The 21,944-nt window shown below is 36.6% G+C and overlaps 2 protein-coding genes across 3 annotated transcripts; both read right to left on the reverse strand.

The window, feature by feature from the left end:
• Nucleotides 1-5,803: 5,803 nt before the first annotated feature.
• Nucleotides 5,804-7,044, reverse strand: LOC130439785 (H-2 class II histocompatibility antigen, E-S beta chain-like). Its single transcript, XM_056772325.1, is given in 6 exon segments — nt 5,804-5,886; nt 5,889-5,924; nt 6,025-6,149; nt 6,151-6,304; nt 6,611-6,886; nt 6,981-7,044. Coding segments are annotated over 6 exon segments (738 nt in total).
• A 6,527-nt stretch (nt 7,045-13,571) lies between these two features.
• eif2d (eukaryotic translation initiation factor 2D) lies at nt 13,572-21,765 on the reverse strand. 2 transcript variants are annotated; one of them, XM_056729755.1, is made up of 18 exons: nt 21,568-21,765; nt 20,879-21,069; nt 20,713-20,796; nt 20,543-20,633; nt 20,027-20,134; nt 19,603-19,874; nt 19,410-19,527; nt 18,870-18,915; nt 18,649-18,755; nt 18,350-18,505; nt 17,703-17,792; nt 17,427-17,522; nt 16,315-16,435; nt 16,044-16,218; nt 15,915-15,971; nt 14,565-14,588; nt 13,988-14,272; nt 13,572-13,902 (listed from the first exon to the last, which is right to left on the reverse strand). In XM_056729755.1, exons 1-18 carry the CDS (start codon nt 21,621-21,623, stop codon nt 13,718-13,720), a joined length of 2,262 nt encoding a protein of 753 aa, XP_056585733.1. In that variant the 5' UTR covers nt 21,624-21,765; the 3' UTR covers nt 13,572-13,717. The 2 variants fall into 2 exon arrangements, with proteins under 2 accessions (XP_056585733.1, XP_056585734.1); XM_056729756.1 differs by lacking the exon at nt 13,572-13,902 and having other exon boundaries at nt 14,225-14,268.
• Between the last annotated feature and the right edge of the window lie 179 nt (nt 21,766-21,944).

Consider the following 21,944-nt stretch of genomic DNA (forward strand, 5'->3'; position numbering starts at 1 on the left):
ACTGCTCAAAGTCGTAGATCCACGTTACGAAATACCCAGCCAAAAATATTTATCCTCCACGCCCATTCCACAGCTTTACTCCGAGTTCCGCAACAAGATGAAAAACAAAATTCAAAATGTAAAGTTTTTTTCTAACAGCTGATTTATGGTCTTGCACTTGCATTAAATATTAACTTGATTAAAATATTCTTCAAAATATAAATGGTAAAGAGTATATTTTTATATGGGGACTTAGTTTGGCTGTATTGAAGCCCCTTTAATTTGCAAAATAGTCTTAAAACCAACTTGAAGAAGAACGATAAAATCGTGAATCGTGATCTATCTGGAAAAAATCGTGATTAGAATTTTTTTTCTAGATCGCCCACCCCTATCTAAAAGCCTTGATGTCCATGTGTCCACGGTAAGACAGATTGTCTACAAATGGAGAAAGTTCAGCACTGTTGCTACACTCCCTAGGCGTGGTCGTCCTGTAAAGATGACTGCAAGAGCACAGCGCAGAATGCTCAATGGGGTGAAGAAGAATCCTAGAGTGTCAGCTAAACACTTACAGAAATCTCTGGCACATGCTAACATTTTTGTTGACAAATCTACAATAAGGAAAACATTAAACAAGAATGGACTTCATGGGAGGACACCACGGAGGAAGCCACTGCTGTCCAAAAATAACATTGCAGCACTTTTGAAGTTTGCAAAAGAGCCCCTTCATGTTCCACAGCACTACTGGCAAAACATTCTGTGGACAGATGAAACCAAAATTGAGTTGTTTGGAAAGAACACACAACGCTATGTGTGGAGAACAAAAGGCACAGCACACCAACATCAAAACCTCATCCCAACTGTGAAATATGGTGGAGGGGGATCATGGTTTGGGGCTGCTTTGCTGCCTCAGGCCCTGGACGGATTACTGTCATCGATGGAAAAATGAATTCCAAAGTTTATCAAGACATTTTTCAGGAAAACTTAAGACCATCTGTCCACCAACTGAAGCTTAACAGAGGATGGACGATGCAACAGGACAACGACCCAAAGCATAGAAGTAAATCAACAACAGAATGGCTTCAACAGAAGAAAATACGCCTTCTGGAGTGGCCCAGTCAGAGTCCTGACCTCAACCCGATTGAGATGCTGTGGCATGACCTCAAGAGAGCGATTCACACCAGCCATCCCAAGAATATTGCTGAACTGAAACACTTTTGTAAAGAGGAATGTTCCAAAATTTCTCCTGACCGTTGTGCAGGTCTGATCTGCAACTATAGGAAACATTTGGTTGAGGTTATTGCTGCCAAAGGAGGGTCAACCAGTTATTAAACCCAAAGGTTCACATACTTTTTCCACCCTGCACTATGAATGTTTATATGTTGTGTTCAATAAAAACATGAAAACGTATAATGTTTGTGCGGTATTAGTTTATGCAGACTGTGTTTCTCTATTGTTGTGACTTAGATGAAGATCAGAATACATTTTATGACCAATTTATGAAGAAATCCAAGTAAGCCCAAAGGGTTCACATACATTTTCTTTCAACTGTATTTATCTTTCACAGTTTGCTATTTTATGCACCACATCATAGGCAATGAAAAGACATAATTTCAATGCCACCAAAATGAGTGTGATAAATGAATAGAACTTAAAACTTTGAGAGATAAGAAAAGAGTTTGATTTGATTCAAAAGACAGATAAGTGCTTTTGGACAAACATCTGGATGTTATAGGAATTTTGATGTTAGGATTGTTTAATACAAAATATGCATGTGAAATAAAATTAAACATGTTTACCCTACTACCATTGTAGATAAAACATGATAACTACAAAACTAAATGTTTTGTCTTTCATGGCCGCAGTTTTGCAAATATTTTGAGTGACATGTCTTTTGTGTACTGCTGAGAAAAGAAGATCATATAGAGGTTTCGAACAACAGGATGGCGAGAAAATGATGTCCCAGTCTATTTCATCAAAACTATCCTTAAGCGCTGTCTGGGTAGACAAAACTGAAGTGCTTTTGAGATGTTGTAACTTGTTCTCATGCAATGTTATGTAGTGAAGCACTGGGAGTTCAAGCAGAGATTACAGTCAGGAAAAACAAGGCAAATTAAAAGCAGCAAGGTAGGATATGAAATTCTGCAAAAGCCCAAAGCGACTATTTTAAATAACACTATTATCATTGATCTCCCTGTCTGGAGACACAAAAACACTGCAGCACAACAGTTTTGTCTCACTTTTTCTCCCACACATACGGAGTGGACGTATGTCAAGCTGACATTAAATATATGTGACCCAAACACCATGTAGGCCTAAATGTTGACCCCCTAACATCAGGTCATTTGATTTTACTCTCCTTCCATTTTTCACAAATTTGGTTAAGCAGTTTTGGGCAACAGGGAAAAAAACCTAAATGGAAAAAATTCTAGGGCGTAATCCATTTTTGCCCAGCAATCCTCTCAGCACCACAATCATAATCTGAAAGATGGATGAGTGTATATATCTCTTGAGCTCACTGGGCATCTCATATGAACAACTCGTGTGGGGCTAAATCTGTCTCCTTGCAAAAACAATCTTCCTATCCAGCGATGGAGTCGCACACTCCCAAACCGGAGTGAAGCCACATGGGGGTCAAGGTGCTTCTGGCCCATCCGGAATAATAGCTGATTGAAAATGCATAATGCGTTGTATGGTTCAACAGATGGCATGTTTGCTTAACCTTGATGCAACCAAGATTAATATAAAAAATAAAAATCAATCAACCGGTCCATAACATGACAGAGCAATGAGATAAGATGGTCTCTCATACAGAATGGTTTTCAAATCAGTTTATATCTTATATATTATCAGCAGCGGTTATGTGGTTTACATAATTTGGTTTTCTCACTTAGGCATATGAAAACTTGCAGGAGAAACTACTGTCCCAAAAGAAATATAGATGAACGGGATTCCCTTGTGCACAAATCCATAGTAGCCGTGGGGTAATTTAGCCCATCAGCTGACTGTTGGAGTACTGCACGAGGCGGAGAAAACGGCAGCGCATCTGCACGACGTGCAGAATACCAATCAGCTGTACTCGCAAACCCCCCTCCCCATCTGTAAAACCCATAGCAACTGACTCCGGAGAATCTCCTTGAATCTGATTAGACATCACCACACACCTGACAAAGATGTACAGGGTAGGTCCCCATTATGACAACATACCCCACATAGTGCGACAACCTGCCTGGCTATTGGTCAATGTGTGTTAAATAAAACATATCTTTAATTGGCAATAATGTTTTATTTAAATAAATATAGAGATAGCTTTTAACTCTGCACTGCCTGGATTTCCATTTTGTTATCCTCTTTATGTGGCTTGTCAGATTAACTCAGATGTGGCCAGTACATTGATGACCCCTCCAGTCATATTTTCTAATACTTTCAAAGGATGCCACCTGCTGGTGTGATGTTTGTGCCCATGAATTGCCATGTGAATCATTATTGTGCACATCTAAAACAAAATATACAAAAATACGATTAATTACAACAATATTTGCAAATATACTCACCTGAATGTGTCACAGTGCTGCCGTGGAGTTTTTAAACGTGTCACATCGAGCTTGACTGGATTCCAGTTTTCCTGTCGGATTGATTTAGAACATACATTGGTTTCTATCCCACAGGCAAAACAAAGCCATGATCTTTTCCTGTGGTCAGGAATATCTGATAAAGCAGATTACAAGAGAAACCATTCCAAGAGGGAATGTTTCTATTCTGGCTAAGCTTCTTAGTGAGACATAAAGGAACTGTGCCAGAAACGAGCTGTCTGTGTGGAAAAACCTCACTTTCTTGATAAAAAAGACAACAGCTGCAGTGTTCTTTTGAAAGGCATTGTGTATTAAAAGTTACCTTACATATTACAATAAGTTACATCTGGAAAAGTATTGTTTGTTTAAACGGTTTTCGTTTGTTTAACGTTGTGTCTAACGTTACCTTACAGTAATACACATCGCATTGCATGATAACTAAACTACTTCGAAATGTGAAAATGAATGATTATCACACACCATGAGGAATTTATAATGTCTTTAATGTAATTATTTTCGGTTCTATAACTTACCTGCTTCCGTGAGTTTTAGTGTTTTGATTGGCTTTTCATAATACAAAACAAATCCGTTCACGTGCTTCCCACATGCAAGTCTTAAACTCAATAAAAATCATCAAACGACTGGATGAACTTGGATCATGCCAAAATATTTTATTAAGAATTTTATTGAGAAAATTAACATTTATTTCTCAGTTTTGTTCTCTGTTTGTATGTTCGGACGGTCGCACCACCTGACATTTTTGGTCTTTCAAACACCAAAACTCAAAAAATCTATTGAATTTCAACAAAATGAAAAGAGTTTCTTATAAAGGACATATTGTAGATCCATTTGATATATGACATGTATTTATTCAAATTCTTTTTAGGAAAATAATGAATTTGGACACAAAACACGTCATTGACCCATCTAACAATGTAACTATTTTTATTTATCTTTAAATTCATTTGTATTGTCATTTTACTGTATAATAATTGTTTTAAATTAACTATTTCCTGAATGGTCATTTAGTTTTGACGCATTATACAAACCGTATGGTACATTGGCATCTAGCGTTTGAGCTTGGTATCGCTGTCTCAAGTCAAAATATTGGTGAGACAAGTTAAGCCAACGGTTCTTCTCGGTTTCTTTTGATTGTTATCCGAAATAATCTTCAGGCACTCTATTGTTTGTGCATGTGTACAGGAAGTTAAATTGGGATCACAAAAGGGCCCATGCGCAGTAACGTTTGTTAATGTTGTTAAGGTGAAACCGTCTATAACTGTATTTTATACTTTGTTAAGATGAATTACATTAAAATAAAATCAGAGATGTTATATAGGTTTAAAAAAGCAAGAGCAAATATTTTTCAGGTACCCCTAGGAGCATGCTGAATGAACCTTTCACATTGTTTAACACTGTCAGATTAAACAGGAAGTCAACTGAACAAGCAACAATTGTTTATAAACACCACAAAAGGTAAAATATCATGAACACTGTAGTTTAAAGAAGGGGATATTCGATCAAAAAGTCCAATCTTTTATTTCTTCAAGGCTATGTTTAAAGCACAGACACATTAAACCAGTCCATCATAACCATTTGTTCACGCACCTCATTTTTATAGATGTATACCTCCAGAATTCTAAACTTAAGCACATTCCACAATAGAGTGTTTTACTTCATACTGTATTGCAACCTTACCTAAATTGTTAATAGGAGACACAAAAGAAGAAAAAGTCGGGTTAGACCAGTTTTAAAAACTGTTAAGCAAAACAAAACCTCCAAATCAGTCATGTGTGAAACATCCTCATAGATCGTTAAACAAAGTTTTAATGACATTTTGTATGTCTGTTGATATGCCTTCATTAAACTATGTTTGAAGTTACAGTATATAATAGCCTAATTAGAATAAAATGAAACAAAATCAAGAAAAATCAGAAAATGGGAATAAAATATTGCCTCTGACACTTAACCAAACTCTGTCTGTTAGATGTTCCATTTTTTACCATGGCATGAAAACAAAACCCTAAAACTTTTTTGACTATCAATGATTTTCCTATTCATTTTCATACTTAACACCTTAATCACTACCATCAACGTATAAAGATGCTTAAATAAGTCAAACCTACTTAATACAGCTTATTTCAGTTGCCATATTGAACAGGGTTGTGTGGTACCAGGATCCTCCCTGCAATAAGTAATTGAGTAACGCATTAATGTTTGAGATGGTTGAACATCATTTTATGTTGTTTTCATATTCACTGACCTGCTGATTTCTTCTTGTAGTAAATGAGTCCAGCAGCTGCCATGATGATTCCCAACACCAGACTAGAAGCCCCATAACAATCTTATTTCTCTCAGACTTAAAGATGGAGGGGTCTTTAGGGTACAGGTGTTGTTATATTAACATCTGTTTATAATGCTGTTTATCATTCTGTGTACAGGAATCAATGACAATAAGGTAACTCTTTTCTCTCACCCCAGTCGTAGATCATGGGTTTATTGAAGCTGGTGTGTTCGACCACACATGAGATTTTCTCTCCAGATCTGGGTGCGTACTCTAGCTGAGAGTGAATCTGATAGTACCAGTCTCCATTGGCCATCCATAGTGTAGGTCACATCATAGGTCACAGGTTTACCGTCTATCAGCCAGTACACTTTGATTTGTTCAGGATAGAAGTCATTGACGCTGCACATCAATACGGATGGGTGTTTGTTTTGAGCTTGTATCACTGAACTGAGCTTCACCTTTGGTTGCACTGAATCATGGAATGCAAAGTCTTATATATTAACCTGTAGAAATTTGAGCAAAATCTTTAAGACCAACATTACACAGTGTATTCTGTAACTATACTGTATCCTTATATTACAGACTAAACAATTGTGCTCATATCATCCTTCGGTTGAGAATTACAGTGTTTGTTAACTTAAATCCTGTTTTGAAGATTTGGTGATGAGGATTAAATGTAAAATGTAAAATCTAAAAGCATAAATCTGAGTTTAGTGCAAGATCAATTCTGTAAAAACTGTAAAGGAACTATGAAACTGTAAAAATGACCTCTTACCAGCTTTGTTGCAAATAACTGTTTCCAAGAATTGAGCGTTAGGTTTGCAGAATGTTTCCACCTGAGCCTTCATCTGCTGCAGAAAATCGGCATTCTGGTTCCAAAGCTTTGAAGTGTTCACTTCAACTTCATTAAACCCTATAAACTTCCCCAGAGTGCTGTTGTACTTTATTTCTACAGCCATATTGAAGGCGTATGACTGCACATACACCATATCACTGAGATCACGGGAACTGTAGAGACATTGATCCGCTATGTAATAATAATATCCGTTAGCTGCAAGAAAGTATAACGAGTAATAAAACAATAAAACAAAATAAGCATTTTAAGCAAAGAATTACAGAATATATGAAGTGTCTTGTATACTTGCCTGGTCTAATAAAAGCAGATGTCACCAACATTAAGTGTAAAATGAGAACATTTGGCTGTGACATTTTAAAGTCTTTGAAAGACTCGAAGCAGTTTTAGCATTCTTTGTTTGTTAAGATAAATATCTAAATAATCTGACCAATCTACCACTGAAGATATGAGTGTCAGATGTTGCCAGGCGGTAAACTGCCTGTTTGTGTGGTACATATGCATCACCTGGATGTTGAAGGATAGGAGACAAACGTGAAAACAGTATTGTTCAACTTCAATACTGTTTTAAAGGCATTCCAGAAAAGGTGCTTGATTCAAGTTCATTCACATACAAAATTTATCATCATTTGTAAATTTATACATTAGTTTTGTGTTCATACAATGGAAGTCAATGGGGTCTAGTGTTATTTGATTACCAACATTTTTCAAAATATTTTCTTCTGTGTTCTGCAGAATTAAGAACCATCCCCATCATATTTCAATCAAATCATCTTTAAATTAACACCAAAGCATTGTGGGAAAACAAGTAAATGAAGTAAATAAATATATTGCCTACGTATTTCTTTATACATATATTTTTTTATAGGAGTAATTGATTGGACACTTGGCTCAGGTGTTTCCCAGCACTCCTCACAACCCTGATGGAAGAGATATAAAGAAGAGATGGATTTTGTATTTGGGTCAGTGTACGTAGTTTTCGACATTTCAATTTTAAAATACAATTAAATAATAACATCTATTGCATTGATCCAAACATTAAGAATATGGTGTATATGGTGTAAATGCAGATAAAACTTAAATTAAGTGATTTTACTGTTTATCATATAAGAATTGGCTATAGTCTTAAATGCGACCGTGCTTTATCTTAAAATTGATTCATTTCCTTGATATGCTTAACACTTTATTACAAATTTTTAGTACTTTAAGTTTAAGAAACAAAGTATTTGCATTTCTTTGAGTTTCTGTAAGTAATAATCTCATATTTTTGTTTTATAATTTTTGTCTTCTTAAACCAACAAATTTAACAAACTTATTTTCCTGAAAATCACATACAACTGATATAAATGTTTTTTCATTCAAGTTTACAGTATCAGAGATTAATATTTCAACCACAAAAATAGATATAGATAATAGATATATTGGTCCAATGTTTTATTTTTTGGAGGTTTTATTGACAAAAAATGGAAAGTAAAATATACATAACTATGTTTTCAGAGGTGTATTAAGACCTTACATAATGAAGCATTATGTTTTTATTACCTTAGAATGAGATATATATCTATCTTAATACACTGCGGGTCCCCTTACATGGAATTCACCAAGTTGTTTCTACAGTAATCCTAAACGGACAAACAGCTCTACAGAGTGCATTTCCCAAATACTTTATCTCAACTCAACTCAACTCAACTTTATTTATATAGCCCTTTTTACAATTTTCATTGTTACAAAGCAGCTGTACATGAGACACATTTAATACAAGTATGAATTCTAAAGCAGCCCCCCCGGCCAGGCAGATAGTGCAAAACAATATGCAAACGGTGGTGTGGAACCCAAAACTCCCATCGAGAAAAAAAACCTCAGGGGAACCCAGGCCCAACCAGGGGATTCCAGTTCCCCTCTGGCAAAAGCTGCTGCCTCTGCACAAGCTCATCAGTGCTTGCACAACAAGGCTTAATAAAAATATAAAAATTAAAGATTATCATTAACAATCTAATAGCATTTGAAATGTTGTAGAAAAAAACAAAGTTGTCGCGTCCTTTATCCAGCTCTATCCTCTTAGCACTTGTCAGGTCACCGCTTCCCATTCTCAGCTCTGCCATCAGGTCTGGGCATGAACTGCATCCTGCGGTAACCTTGGAACAAAGAGACAAGACTGGCTGAGAGTAGAGTACTGTTCTGCACTCTTTGATGCAACAAGTACATCATTTGTTGTTGGATGTGTTCCTGGTTCCGGTTGATCTAAATAATGCAGCCTAAATCCTCTGAGGATTAATATTATGGAGGTGTAGTGTATGCAAGATTAAAAAGATGAGTCTTTAGTCTAGATTTAAACTGACAGAGTGTGTCTGCCTCCCGGACCGTGCAGGGAAGAATATTCCAAAGTTTAGGCGCTAGATAAGAAAAGGATCTACCACCTGCACTTGATTTTGAAATTCTAGGTATTACCAACTGACAGGACCCCTTAGAGCGTAATGTACGTGGTGGTCTGTAATACAATAGAAGTTCATTCAAATACTGCGGCGCTAGACCATGTAGGGCTTTATAGGTAATAAGCAAGATCTTAAAGTTAATGCGATGCTTTATAGGTAACCAGTGCAAGGTTGACAGAACCGGGGTTATATGCTCATACTTTTTTGTACGTGTAAGAACTCGAGCTGCCGCGTTTTGAACCAGTTGCAGTTTTTGTAATAGGCCCGCAGGGCAACCACCTAGAAGTGCATTACAGTAATCTAGTCTTGATGTCATGAATGCATGAATTAATTTCTCTGCATCTGACAGTGACAGCATATGACGTAATTTAGATATATTCTTAAGATGGAAAAATGCAATTTTACAGGTGTTTGCGACATGGCTTTCAAATGAGAGAGTACTGTCAAATACAACGCCAAGATTCTTAGCTGATGACGAGGATTTTATGGAGCAACCGTCAATCGTTAAGCAGTATTCTTGGTTGTTACGCATAGCAGTTTTCGGTCCAGTAAGTAACACTTCTGTTTTGTCCGAGTTTAGTAGTAAAAAATTGTTACTCATCCACATTTTTAAGTCAACTATGCAATCCTTTATTCGATGAAACTGCTGGGTTTCATGAGGCATCGAGGAAATATAAAGTTGAGTATCATCAGCATAACAGTGAAAGCTAATTCCGTGTCGCTTTATTATATCTCCTAGAGGTAGCATGTATAATGCGAAGAGCAGGGGTCCCAAGACTGAGCCCTGTGGTACACCGTACTGGACTTGTGATTTGCGGGACACCTCATTGTTTATTGCTACAAATTGAAAACGGTCGGATAAATAAGACTTAAACCATTTCAATGCTATTCCGTTAATGCCGACGTAATTTTCGAGTCTATGTAGAAGTATGCTGTGGTCAATGGTGTCAAATGCAGCACTGAGGTCTAGCAGCACCAATAACGAAATACAGCCACGGTCAGACGCTAAAAGCAGATCATTTGTAACTCTGATCAAAGCAGTCTCTGTACTGTGACATGCTCGAAATCCAGACTGGAATTCATCATTAATGTCATTCCTTTGGAGGAAGGAGCATAATTGAGTTGAAACTACTTTTTCCAGAACTTTAGATATAAAAGGTAAATTCGATATAGGCCTGTAATTCCCTAGTTCTTTGGGGTCGAGTTTTTTTTTTTTTAAAAGAGGCCTTATAACAGCCACCTTAAATGCTTTAGGCACATGTCCTAATGTCAGAGATGAGTTAATAATACTAAGAAGAGGATCTATAATTTCGGGGAGCATTTCTTTCAGTAGTTTTGTAGGTATAGGGTCTAGCATGCATGTTGATGATTTAGATGATTTAATGATTTTAGACAGTTCATCGTGATCTACTGTAGAAAATAATTGCAATTTCTCCTTAGGGGTGCTGTAGTTAGTTTGTTCAGCGGATTTCACTACAGGTTGCATTGTTATAATTTTTTCTCTTATATCTTGGATTTTACTTGTGAAGTAGTTCATAAATTCATCACTGTTATGCTGATAATCAGAATCTGACGTCGATGACGACTTATTTTTTGTTAATTTAGCCACGGTGTTAAATAAGAACCTAGGGTTGTGATGGTTTTCCTCTATTAGTGTTGAAAAGTAGGCGGATCTAGACGTTTTTATTGCATTCCTGTAATTTCGAGTACTATCCTTCCATGCTATACGAAATACCTCTAAATTCGTTTTCTTAAAGTTGCGCTCCATTTTACGGGATGCTTTTTTTAGAGTCTGAGTGTGTTCATTATACCACGGTGTTGGGCTGCTATTTTTAATTTTCTTTAAACGCAGAGGAGCCACTGTGTCTAATATTTCCGAGAAAGTAGAGTTAAAATGTTCAATAGTAGTGTCAAAATCGTCAACGTTATTACTCATGCTGGATATTTTAGACAATTCAGGCAGATTATCGAGAAACGCATCTTTGGTAGTTGAAGTAATCGTTCTACCATATTTGTAACAAGGAGTTTGATTTGCAGCCGTAGGCCATTGAAGCAAACATAATATCAGATAATGATCCGAAATATCTTCACTCTGCTGAACGATTTTAACATCGTCCACATTTATACCATAAGAAAGTATTAAATCTAAAGTATGATTACGAAGGTGAGTGGGTCCTGACACATGTTGACTAACGCCCATGGAGTTAAGAGTGTCTTTGAAAGCCAGTCCCAAGGCATCTGTATCATTGTCTACATGGATATTAAAGTCACCGACGACAAGGACTCTATCTGCGGCCAGTACTAGTTCTGATAAGAACCCACCAAAATCTTTAATAAAATCTGTGTGGTGCCCTGGAGGCCTATATACAATAGCTAGAATAAATTTTAAAAATGTTTTGTCCTTAGTATTAGGTGTCGATACGTGAAGTACCATGACTTCGAAAGAACTGTACTTAAAATTAGACTTCTGAGAGGTAATAAAAGAATTCTTGTAAAGTGCAGCGACACCTCCCCCTCTACCTTTTAGACGAGGCTCGTGTTTATAGTAATAATCATGTGGAACGGATTCATTTAGAGTAATAAAATCATCTGGCTTTAGCCATGTTTCTGTCAAACAAAGCATGTCTATTTTATGATCGATTATCAAATCGTTAACAAAAAGTGCTTTATTTGAGAGAGATCTAATATTAAGCAATCCGAGTCGTAACAGCTGATTATCTGTATTTTGTTCATGTTTGATTTGTTTAACGTTTATTAAATTACTTTCAAGAGGTTTACGCAATATCTTATGTTTGCTAATCCGGGGGACAGACACAGTCTCTATTTTATGTTGTTTGTAAGAAGGGATTATTACATGTTGTATATTTTGTGTATTCTGTAACGCGAGACGGCAAGCAGACAGTTGGTTAAGCCATTCTGTCTCCTTCCTGACCTGGGCCCTAGGTAGTCAGACTTTAGCATTATTAAGACTGTGTGCCAAATTTCTAGAGAGGAGGGAAACCCCATCCCAGGAGGGATGGAGACCATCTCGTTTCAACAGGTCAGGTCTGCCCTCAAAACTCTTCCAGTTATTTATAAAATCTATATTATTCTGCAGGCACCACTCAGACAACCAGCCATTTAGTGATGATAATCTGCTATAAATCTCATCACCACGGTAAGCAGTAAGGGGGCCAGAGAATATTACAGTGTCTGACATCGTTTTTGCGAGCTCACACACCTCTTTAATATTATCTTTAGTGATCTCCGATTGACGGAGTCTAACATCATTTGTGCCGACATGAATAACAATCTTACTGTATTTACGATTAGCCTTAGCCAGCACATTTAAGTTTGACTTGATGTCAGGCGCTCTGGCTCCCGGTAAACATTTGACTATTGTGGCTGGTGTCTCTATGTTAACGTTCCGGACAATAGAATCACCGATCACTAGGGCACTTTCAGCAGGTTTCTCAGTCGGTGCGTCACTGAGCGGGGCAAACCTGTTCGAGACTTTAATCGGAACGGTTGAGTGATGTTTTGTCCTGCGACTATGCCGTCTCACCGTCACAAAGTTTCCCAGCTGCAGGGGATTTTCAACCGGAACCGAGCTGTGTGCGCTAACATTGCTCGCATCCGAAGTGTTTTCTACGGTTCTTACACTCTTACTATCCTCAAATAAAGATTGGATGCGAGACTCTAATTCTAAAATCTTCTCCGTCAGCCTAACTACTTCCCTGCATTTATCACATGTAAAACCCTCGCCGCTGACAGAGAACGCTAAACTAAACATATGACATGAGGTGCAAGTAACAACAATAGGAATAGAAGCCATATCTCACCGGGTATGAAGTGCAATCCTAACTTAGCAAGGTTGCTTGATGAGTCTTAGTATATACACTTAAAAAGAGAAACAGTTAGCACACAAGACAAATAGGGGGAGATGATATTCCACAATGTAAACAGAAGGCAAGCTAACACGCTAATATGCTAGCGGCGTTACGTTTCAATGAATATAGGTTTAAAATATAAAGTTATAAATAATTCGGCAACGACAGTGATATGTAACGATAGTAAAATACACTAATAATAAGACCAAGAACAAATGTGAGGTGAAGCAAGTGTCAGAGGATACAAACTAGCCGCCGGCAGCGATGCAATCAGGAACAGGTTATCTCATTTGGGAAAGAAGTAAAAACCTGAGACATTCCTCTTTCCATAGTGCTTCTGAAGGGAGGAAGGGGTGGAGTGAGCTGTTGGTTGCAATTCACAACCTCACTGCTAGATGCTGCTAAAATGATACAATGGTTCTTTAATACAATTATTGACAGGTCGCACCACATGATCATGTCATCGACCTATTTCCATTTTCATGTTTGTGTTTATTTCAACATCTCCCACATTCTGCAAAGATTATGAATAAATTGAAAATGAAACAATAAATATTTTTTATTTGTTTAATATTTTGACACTGTGAACATTTTCGGTTCTACATACCTCCATTTACTGACATAGAAATGTATCCCTATTTTGTACCCCATATTTACAGAAAGTGCCAAACATAATGTTTTTGTTTGTATACATGAGTAACCAACAGCAGACATAGACTTTAAAACATTCAATTCAATCTCACAAAATACATGAGAATATCAAAAACAAATGACATTTGCAAAAAGAGATGAGATGTATGATGATGTTCTTTAATGAAGAAGAAAATACCAGCAGTGACTCCCAGCAGCCCCAGAGTCAAGCCCACTCCACAGAACATCACTGGACCAACACTGGACAAAGCAAAATCAACTTCTGAAATATACAAACACACGAACATGATGTTTACAGTTTCATGCCTATGCCATGGACTATAAATCTAATGTCCATTGATTCTCACCCCAGGTTCTGGTTTCATATTTCTCTTTAAGAGCTTTATGATACACCGTGCAGCTGTAAATGTCTCCCTCCTCAGGTGTGAACCTCAGAGTGGAGTAGACGTTGAAGGTACCGTCACTTTTCAGCCGATACTGACTTTGATTTATGTTCTCTGTCACATTCACATTGTTCTTAGTCCAGGTTATCGTTACAGGTGGCGGAAAGAGTTGACAGATGAGGACAGATGAGGACATTCTTAACATCAAGCAGCACATCATCTTTTGATTGATAGATGTCTCAGGTCTAGCTGGAAACATAGATAAACATGCAGACTCATGCGGATAATGCAGGTGATGCAGCTTTACTTGATACATAATTCAAAACACCATAAGAAGTTAAATTTTTTCATTTGATGTGGACATTGATCCATTTTTATTCCATCAAAAATCTTTGCGTGAAGTCTGAATAGTCAAGAATTCAAAATATTACACTATATCAAAAGCAAAACAAAAAAAACGTCTAAACAAGATAAAGTAATGCTACTGTCATTACAAATAAGTGCACGTAATATTAGTATGAGAATAATTGACTCACTGTACCTTGATTGTCAATGCTGACAATAACTGTTAGCACGAGAAAAAACACAAACAGCACCATTGTTGTTAGAGGCCAGTGTAGGAAACATTTTGCATGAAGCAATACTACAGCACTGACAAAACCCTGCTGGTAATGTAGAACAATGTTTTCTTTATTGTGCTTCCGGAGCCCCTATAAAAAGTGCATGATTTACAGGTCTTCGATGAGACAAATGTAGTTCAGGTCACATTGTTTTACTTAGGAATCTGAAAATGCCCTACCATCCAATCAGAAAATCAATCCATCTGTGAAATGTGTGTATCTAAGGCAAAAATATTTTCAGCCTCATCTTTTATCATAATAGTTTTGACTGCATGTACACTTATTTTAGTTCACATAAAATGGTAAAATGTATTTACTTTTTATTACAAGCATGTGTGACTCACTTTTTTCTGGAACACAAGAAAGGTGCTTTTTCCAAACAATTAAAATCAAGAGATTGAAACTGTCAGTCACGTACATGTTCATACAATACAAATGTACTCTCTAATATCACAACATTCTGTTGTTTTTGTTCTGGCTGTAGTAACACCAATTGTTTGCTCAATTATATGTACTGTATATTTACAAAAATTCTACTGCTTAGTTGTGATGTTAAAGCGTCTTTTAATTGTTTAATATGATGTGTATTTTCAGCTTATTACGGTCCTGTATTTTGATATGCCGCAGTGCCATCAGTTTATATTGTCACCTTGCACATTTTCCATCCATCCTTATTTACCCTACCTGGATATAAAACCTTTACACTAAATTCATTATTTAATATAAATATAAATATTAATATATGCAGAATATTAGCGTAAAATTTCAAATCCAAACATTGGCTCTCATTCACTAAGCATGACATATATAACAAGGATAACGTAAACCTGTATTCAAGTATATTTGCATACTTTCATAAATTTTACATGGGTCCATCAGACCTGCCAATTCATATTGTACAGCAATTCTCATTACTTAATTTTTTAAGTACATGAAATAATAAATATGTTGGGTTGTTTCAAGTCACGGTTGGGCAAACATTGAGAAACACAACTGGTGGTTTGAATGAACCTACAAAATATTTCCTAAATTAACCTAAGTCCATATTTAAAGGTAAATTTCAATCCAATATTTGGGTTTCTCCATAGTTCATTCCTACTTAAACTCGTTTTTAAATATTCATGCTAAGATAACTTTACAGATCACTCAAACTGAAAAGAATTGCTTTATTGCACAAATGACATTTTGGCTTGACCAGGAGTTCTTCAAAATGTTACAGCAACCTATTTGATGTGAATGTCTGATGTTGAACATCTGCTATTTCTTCTTGCCTGGTTTGGGAGCTTTGTCAAGACCTTGTACATATTTCCGTGGGATGTGATATTGATCTGTAACAAAAAAAGGTCAGTGATGTTAAAGTAAAAGATTGCAAATAGTGGAAGTTTTGTTGTGATGCATACCCAGCAGCAGTTTGCCAACATGTTGTATCTGATTTCCCTGGATCTGTAACAGGACTCTGTTTTTCACGCCTGGGGAATCCTGGAGGAAACAGCTGGCCTGGACCCGACGCTGCAGGGTGTCTGCTACTACAGCTGGGTCCAAACCGAACGCCTCCAGATTTTTAACAATTGTGACCTTAGGAAAAAAAAAATGGTATTAAATATTTAGCCTTTGTATTTATATGAGTTAAGACAGTTTATTTATACTCATGACTTTATGATGCCTTCATACCTTCTTATTAGAGCCCCTGGTGGCAACGGTAATGTCTATGGGTTCCATCTGACCTTTCTTAACCACAGGGCGCTGACCTGGAAACAGCACCTCATGGCATGCCTGCATTCTACTTAGTGTTCTACACACACAGGCAGTAACACTTTACAATCCGGTTCAATTCATTGACATTGGTTAATGGAATAAAATATTAATTTAAACAGCAATTATTAACCATTGATAATGTTTATTTTTACATATATTTATATATTTTACATTATAATGCATTAGAAACTTAAATTAAAATCATCTATAAATAAATAAATTACATAAACCCAGATTAATATATGCTGTAACAAAGTTTGATACTTAAGGCAGTATTAATGATTTAAACCGAAGGAGGGGGTCAAGCCATATCTAGCAGTTTTTCTTAACTTCTATCATTAAGGAACCATGTAAAAAATACCCCAAACACATGAGAAAATATTACTTACATTTCTTCAGAAAAGATAAACGATTAGTATTAAATTGCTCCCTTGTGTTTAAACCATCTGTTAGCAATTACACAAACAGCTGGATTGGAACTGACTAACAGAAGCCTCTGACATTAAATACAGTAGAGAAATTTAAAGCATATTCCATATTACCGGTATAAACTCTTTCCCCAGTTAGCGCCAGCATTTTTGAAAATTTTCACTAAAATGTGATGGCTACTTTTTTAGTGATGAATATATGAAGAAATAATATATCAAATGAAAGAACAGAGTATCTGCTTTTAAACTAAAGAAAACACATTCTTCTATCTTCAAGTGTTCTTTTTTATATGTGGGTAGGTTTCTTCAAAAATACATAATTTTTCTTAAACAGCTGAGATTCTTACATTTTTTGTCAACAACTCCGCCCAGATTGGGTTAAAATTATTATTAAAAACAGATACAAATTTTACAGCAAAAACAGATCAATTATAAAATTCTTTCCAAACATGTGTAACAGCGCCACCTGCTGTACAACAGTACAGACCCTTGAATTTTAACTCATCGATGGCAGGGAAACAGTTAAGAAGCCTACAAAGATGCTGTTTGGAAAAACTCTTCAAATGAACATAAATGTCTCGGTTTAGAAATAAAGCCTACCTGCTAATGAGATCATCCCATTTCAGATTCTCTACTTCCTGGTACTCGGATTTCTCCAGCAAGCAGTCACAAAGTGTAGGGTTTATATTAACATAACTGATGAACAAGAAAAAAAAAAACTATTTTCAATGCAACCCTTAAAAACTGCAAATATTTAGTCTATACTGGTTAAGTACTGAAACCATCCTGTCCATTAAACCCATGCAGAAATCCTATGATTCATAGCAAACAGAGTTAAACTGTATTAAAAGTGAGTGACTGTATTTAGGAACTTACTTTTTGTTGGTTTCATGAACAAGTTCATTTTCCTTCACATAATCTGTGATAATATTTCTCACTTCAGATGCCTTCAGAGTCGCTCCCTTTCTGAAACACAAAGTCACATGCTTAAAGGGATATAATAAAGGTCATCTTCTGCGTTTGTTTAGGAGAAGTATGGCTTCAGGAGATATTTGTTAAGACCACAGAGTCGTGTCGAGCAGTTCATTGATCAATGGATGCACTTTGTGGAGCTTCTAAAAGTCGACGCCCATTCACTCCCATTCTACTGCTTGAAAGTAAAATGATACACTGTATTATAGCTTCGACTGCATTATTCTTCAAGAAGAAAGTCACATTCAGTCAGGATGCCTTGAGGGTGAATAAAACATGAGAACATTTTGATATCCCTCTAAACTGAGATGGTGGTCTAGTGGGTTAAACCACTGAACTGGTAAATCAAAGGTTGCTGGTTCGATCCCAGCATCCACCACCAGTGTGTCCTTGAGCAAGACACTTTACTCCATGTTGCTCCAGGGGGATTGTCCCTGTAATAAGTGCACTGTAAGTCGCTTTGGATAAAAGCGTCTGCCAAATGTCTAAATGTAAATGTAATGTAAACTTCAACACAAACTAAAGGAATCTGTCAATTGCCTCCCATATACCTTTTCTTGGCATCCTGAAAGAGAGGCTCCAGATGTGCCGTGACCCCATACAGGGGTGTGATTTCAGGGGGCTGGAACGGGACCTCACAAGCTCCGCCCTCCTCCATAGACTCTTTCTCTTGCCCACAATCTTCTGGGATGCTGAAGGAGTACAACCTGGAAAAAAGTATTGAGTAACGCTAAAGTGGAGCTCTTAGAATTGTAATAAATGGTGAATTGTATGAATGACATATAAGCCTTGCAATAAATAATAAGTGTATCAATGACATGTTATTAGTTAAACAGAGAGTACTGCATACTCAGGGTTCCTCCAGTCAACTTCTACAATGCTCTCCACACCTTTTTTCAACTCCTTCACCTGAATCAGACTGTGATCTCGCTGCATGCACTGCAGAAACTTAGAGAGCTGGAGAGCATCGTGTTAGAAAAAGACAAAGAGAGGGAAAAAGTTGAAACCTACCAAAAAAAGTGATCCAATAATCTGAAACGGAATGAAACACTAATTATGTGATAAGAGTACCTTTTTATAACTGGATTTCCTGATGTCAATTTGTTTTCCTTTAGGACTGTGGGAAAGAGTTAAGAAAAAAAGTAAAGAAAATAACAACTAAAATTCGAAAGAACAAAATCTCCAGAAAGGTTGCAGCATACCAACATTTAAATAACCATTTCCACTTGGTATCATAGGTTTATTTTTCAGGTTGGAAAAAAGCTGAAGATGCCTTTGAAGTAAAAATGGGATTTCAACTAAAAGCTGGGGTGAACTCCAAGCACCTCACATCTCCTTATGTGGTCTTTGATACAAAATCAGAAAATCATGTTTGCCTTAAAAAATAGTTTAGGAGCTTTTTAAAAGCAAAATCAAATCAAATTTGACCTCATGTACCTCCTTAACAAATATTTCTAATGTTTTTGTATATTATTCCTAAAACAGGGCACAAAGGAAAAACAAAAAAACTAATCAACTACATTAAAAAACAAATCCTAAAATTGGCATAAAAATATGTGAAGACAATCCCAGTTTCTAACTTTAAAAGGTAATTATTAAATGGACAATTACCAGCAGGATGCCATATGGTTGCGCAGAAAGGTGCTGGTGAGCAGGGGGAGCTCTGACTTTTTTACTTTAGCCTTAAGTGCATGAAGAAAGCACTGGAGCAATAATGCATCCGTCTGCTCTGTAGACACAGTCATAAATATTAACATATGTGATAGACGTGAGACGGTAAATCCATGAGGAGTTAAGATCTCACCTTGCGGAGATCTAGAGTCGTTATCGTCTTTGTCTTCTCCCTCTCCATCCTCAACCGGTTCTTTGTCCTTCAGCGCCTCCAAGTCCTTATCTGCCAGTCTCAGCTCCTGCATGCCCTGACAAGATGTTTCCACTGCATTTGGTTCAGGGCTGTCCTGTCCATCACTCACCTGCCCCTCTGCTTTCATCCCCTCTTCACATTCCTCAGTCTCAACCTGTGTTGAAGAGTTTGTGAATGGTATAACTGGGGGACTTGTCTTATCCCCAATTGCCCTAAAGGAATTTGAGACAGAAGGAAGTCTAAATGAGATCCTTGAGTCTTTGTGCGAGTGTCTAGTACACACCATATAAACCAGTTTGAATTTCAGTGGCATTTTGTGTTTAAGAATATATAGTGAAAAACAACGCTTTAATGCAAAGCTCACCACAGCTGGTCCATGTATGTATGCAAAACATTCACTCCTTTCCCTTTCATTCCACTGTTCCTCATCTCAGCACTCGACGTGGCTGCTGTACCAACAGCGACTGGTGCCCTGTAACATCGAAAATTCACATGGTATAGCGACATTCAGTAATATCATGTTTATTATTGTATAGATTTTTTATTATTTATTATTTTTATTTATTTATTACTCTTTATAGATAATTTTATTAAAATTGGCCCAAAAGCACGTATTATATTATTATTACTTTTTATATATACATACAGTTAATCTTCAAAATATTTTGTTTCTATTATACATCTTCGGTTGGTTGTATTTTCTTCCAAAATTTGTGTAGGATTAAAAACTGAAACGGCAAATTCTTTTGGATTAGTGTTGGACCAGCTTTTTTTTCGTCTTCTAAAGTGGTCAATATATATATATATATCTTTTTTATTCTATGATCTGATGCACAAATTAAGAAAAAGGAAATTTGTACGTTGGAGTAAAATTCGGTACCTGTTCATGACAAGATTGACAGCACAGCAGTCTCCTTGATGTACCTCAGGAAGGCCACTATTAAGTACCACAACACCCGGCAACATAAGATCTGCAGGAGGGAGAAATTACTCAGACACAAGTTCCATAGTAGGAAACAAAATACTAATTAAAACCCCAAAGATGCAGACCTGCTCCACCAGCTAACTTCTGCAGGACAGGTGGCCATGTGGTGAACGCTGGGAGCATGGCAGGATATCGCCATAGTGTGTACACTGAAATCAACACAGACAATGAAAAACCCCAAAAGCATTAAGATTTAACTAATGGACTCTGGAATTAAGCATGCAGACCCACCTGTGGGATAAAGCTGCTTCTCCAGCTGAAAGAAAATTGGATTTTTATGAAGGACGTATAGAGTTGTTGCAGCTCCCTTATGTGCATATATCTTCACAGTATTCAGCTCTTCTTTATTTGGGACAAGCTCATTGAGATCCTCTGCTGACAGCGAAGGAAAAGCAGTGGAGATATCTGCTCTGAGCTTCCTCCTGTATGACAGAACCACGAAGAAGGGTATTAGGATGACATGAAAATAAATGTAATGATTTAATTTCCAATTTTAAGATTAGGCATTCTCAATCCAATGTTTTAGAACTATATATATTTTTCAAACTAAATAATACAAACAGTAAAAAACTAAAAAATTGTACGAAGATAGGCCATGAAATAATTATTTTGTAAGGCACTTCTTGTAACAGTAAGGTTACCTGATATTGGACCAAAAAACTTTTATTTTTACTTAAAATATATAACATTTATTTAAATGTGAGTGCAAAGGTCTGAATCTGGAACTTTTCCACAGTATATCTGCATCAAGTAAGCATCAATCTCGTTTAATTCAATCTTCATTTAATACATTAATTTATGGGTCAAACAACTACAAATCAGACATGCTTTGCAAATGTACGTCCAACGTTAGCCGTTTAAACTCCATTCTACAACTAACTACAAACTACAAACTACAAAAATCTTACTAGTAGTAGTACCTGTCAGATCCCTTGATAACCGTGTTAGATTTCACACGAAACGCTTTTGCAAACATCCTGATATTGCCGTAACTATCTATGTACAAGAAGCTGTTTGAAAACGTTTAGAGATGTGCTGGTGTGCACCTTTCTGTATTATAAAAATGACATTATACGAATATTCTCTAAATAACTCCAATGCTGTGAGCGGCATGTAAGCACCGCGTTTAAATATGACCGGGTGGAAACACCTGTGTCTGTCAAAGTGACCGCAACACTATTCCCTTTTAAAAAAGCCATTCAACAGCTGAAATTGCTTGAACACATTTTAACATGAATGTTGCATTTTTCGTGTTTGTTGTTGTGTTTAATTAGCGTCCCAGAGAAGAGTTTATATT

This window comes from Triplophysa dalaica, chromosome 18 (genome assembly GCF_015846415.1).
Source record: "Triplophysa dalaica isolate WHDGS20190420 chromosome 18, ASM1584641v1, whole genome shotgun sequence".
In the NCBI taxonomy this organism is placed as follows: Eukaryota; Metazoa; Chordata; class Actinopteri; order Cypriniformes; family Nemacheilidae; genus Triplophysa; species Triplophysa dalaica.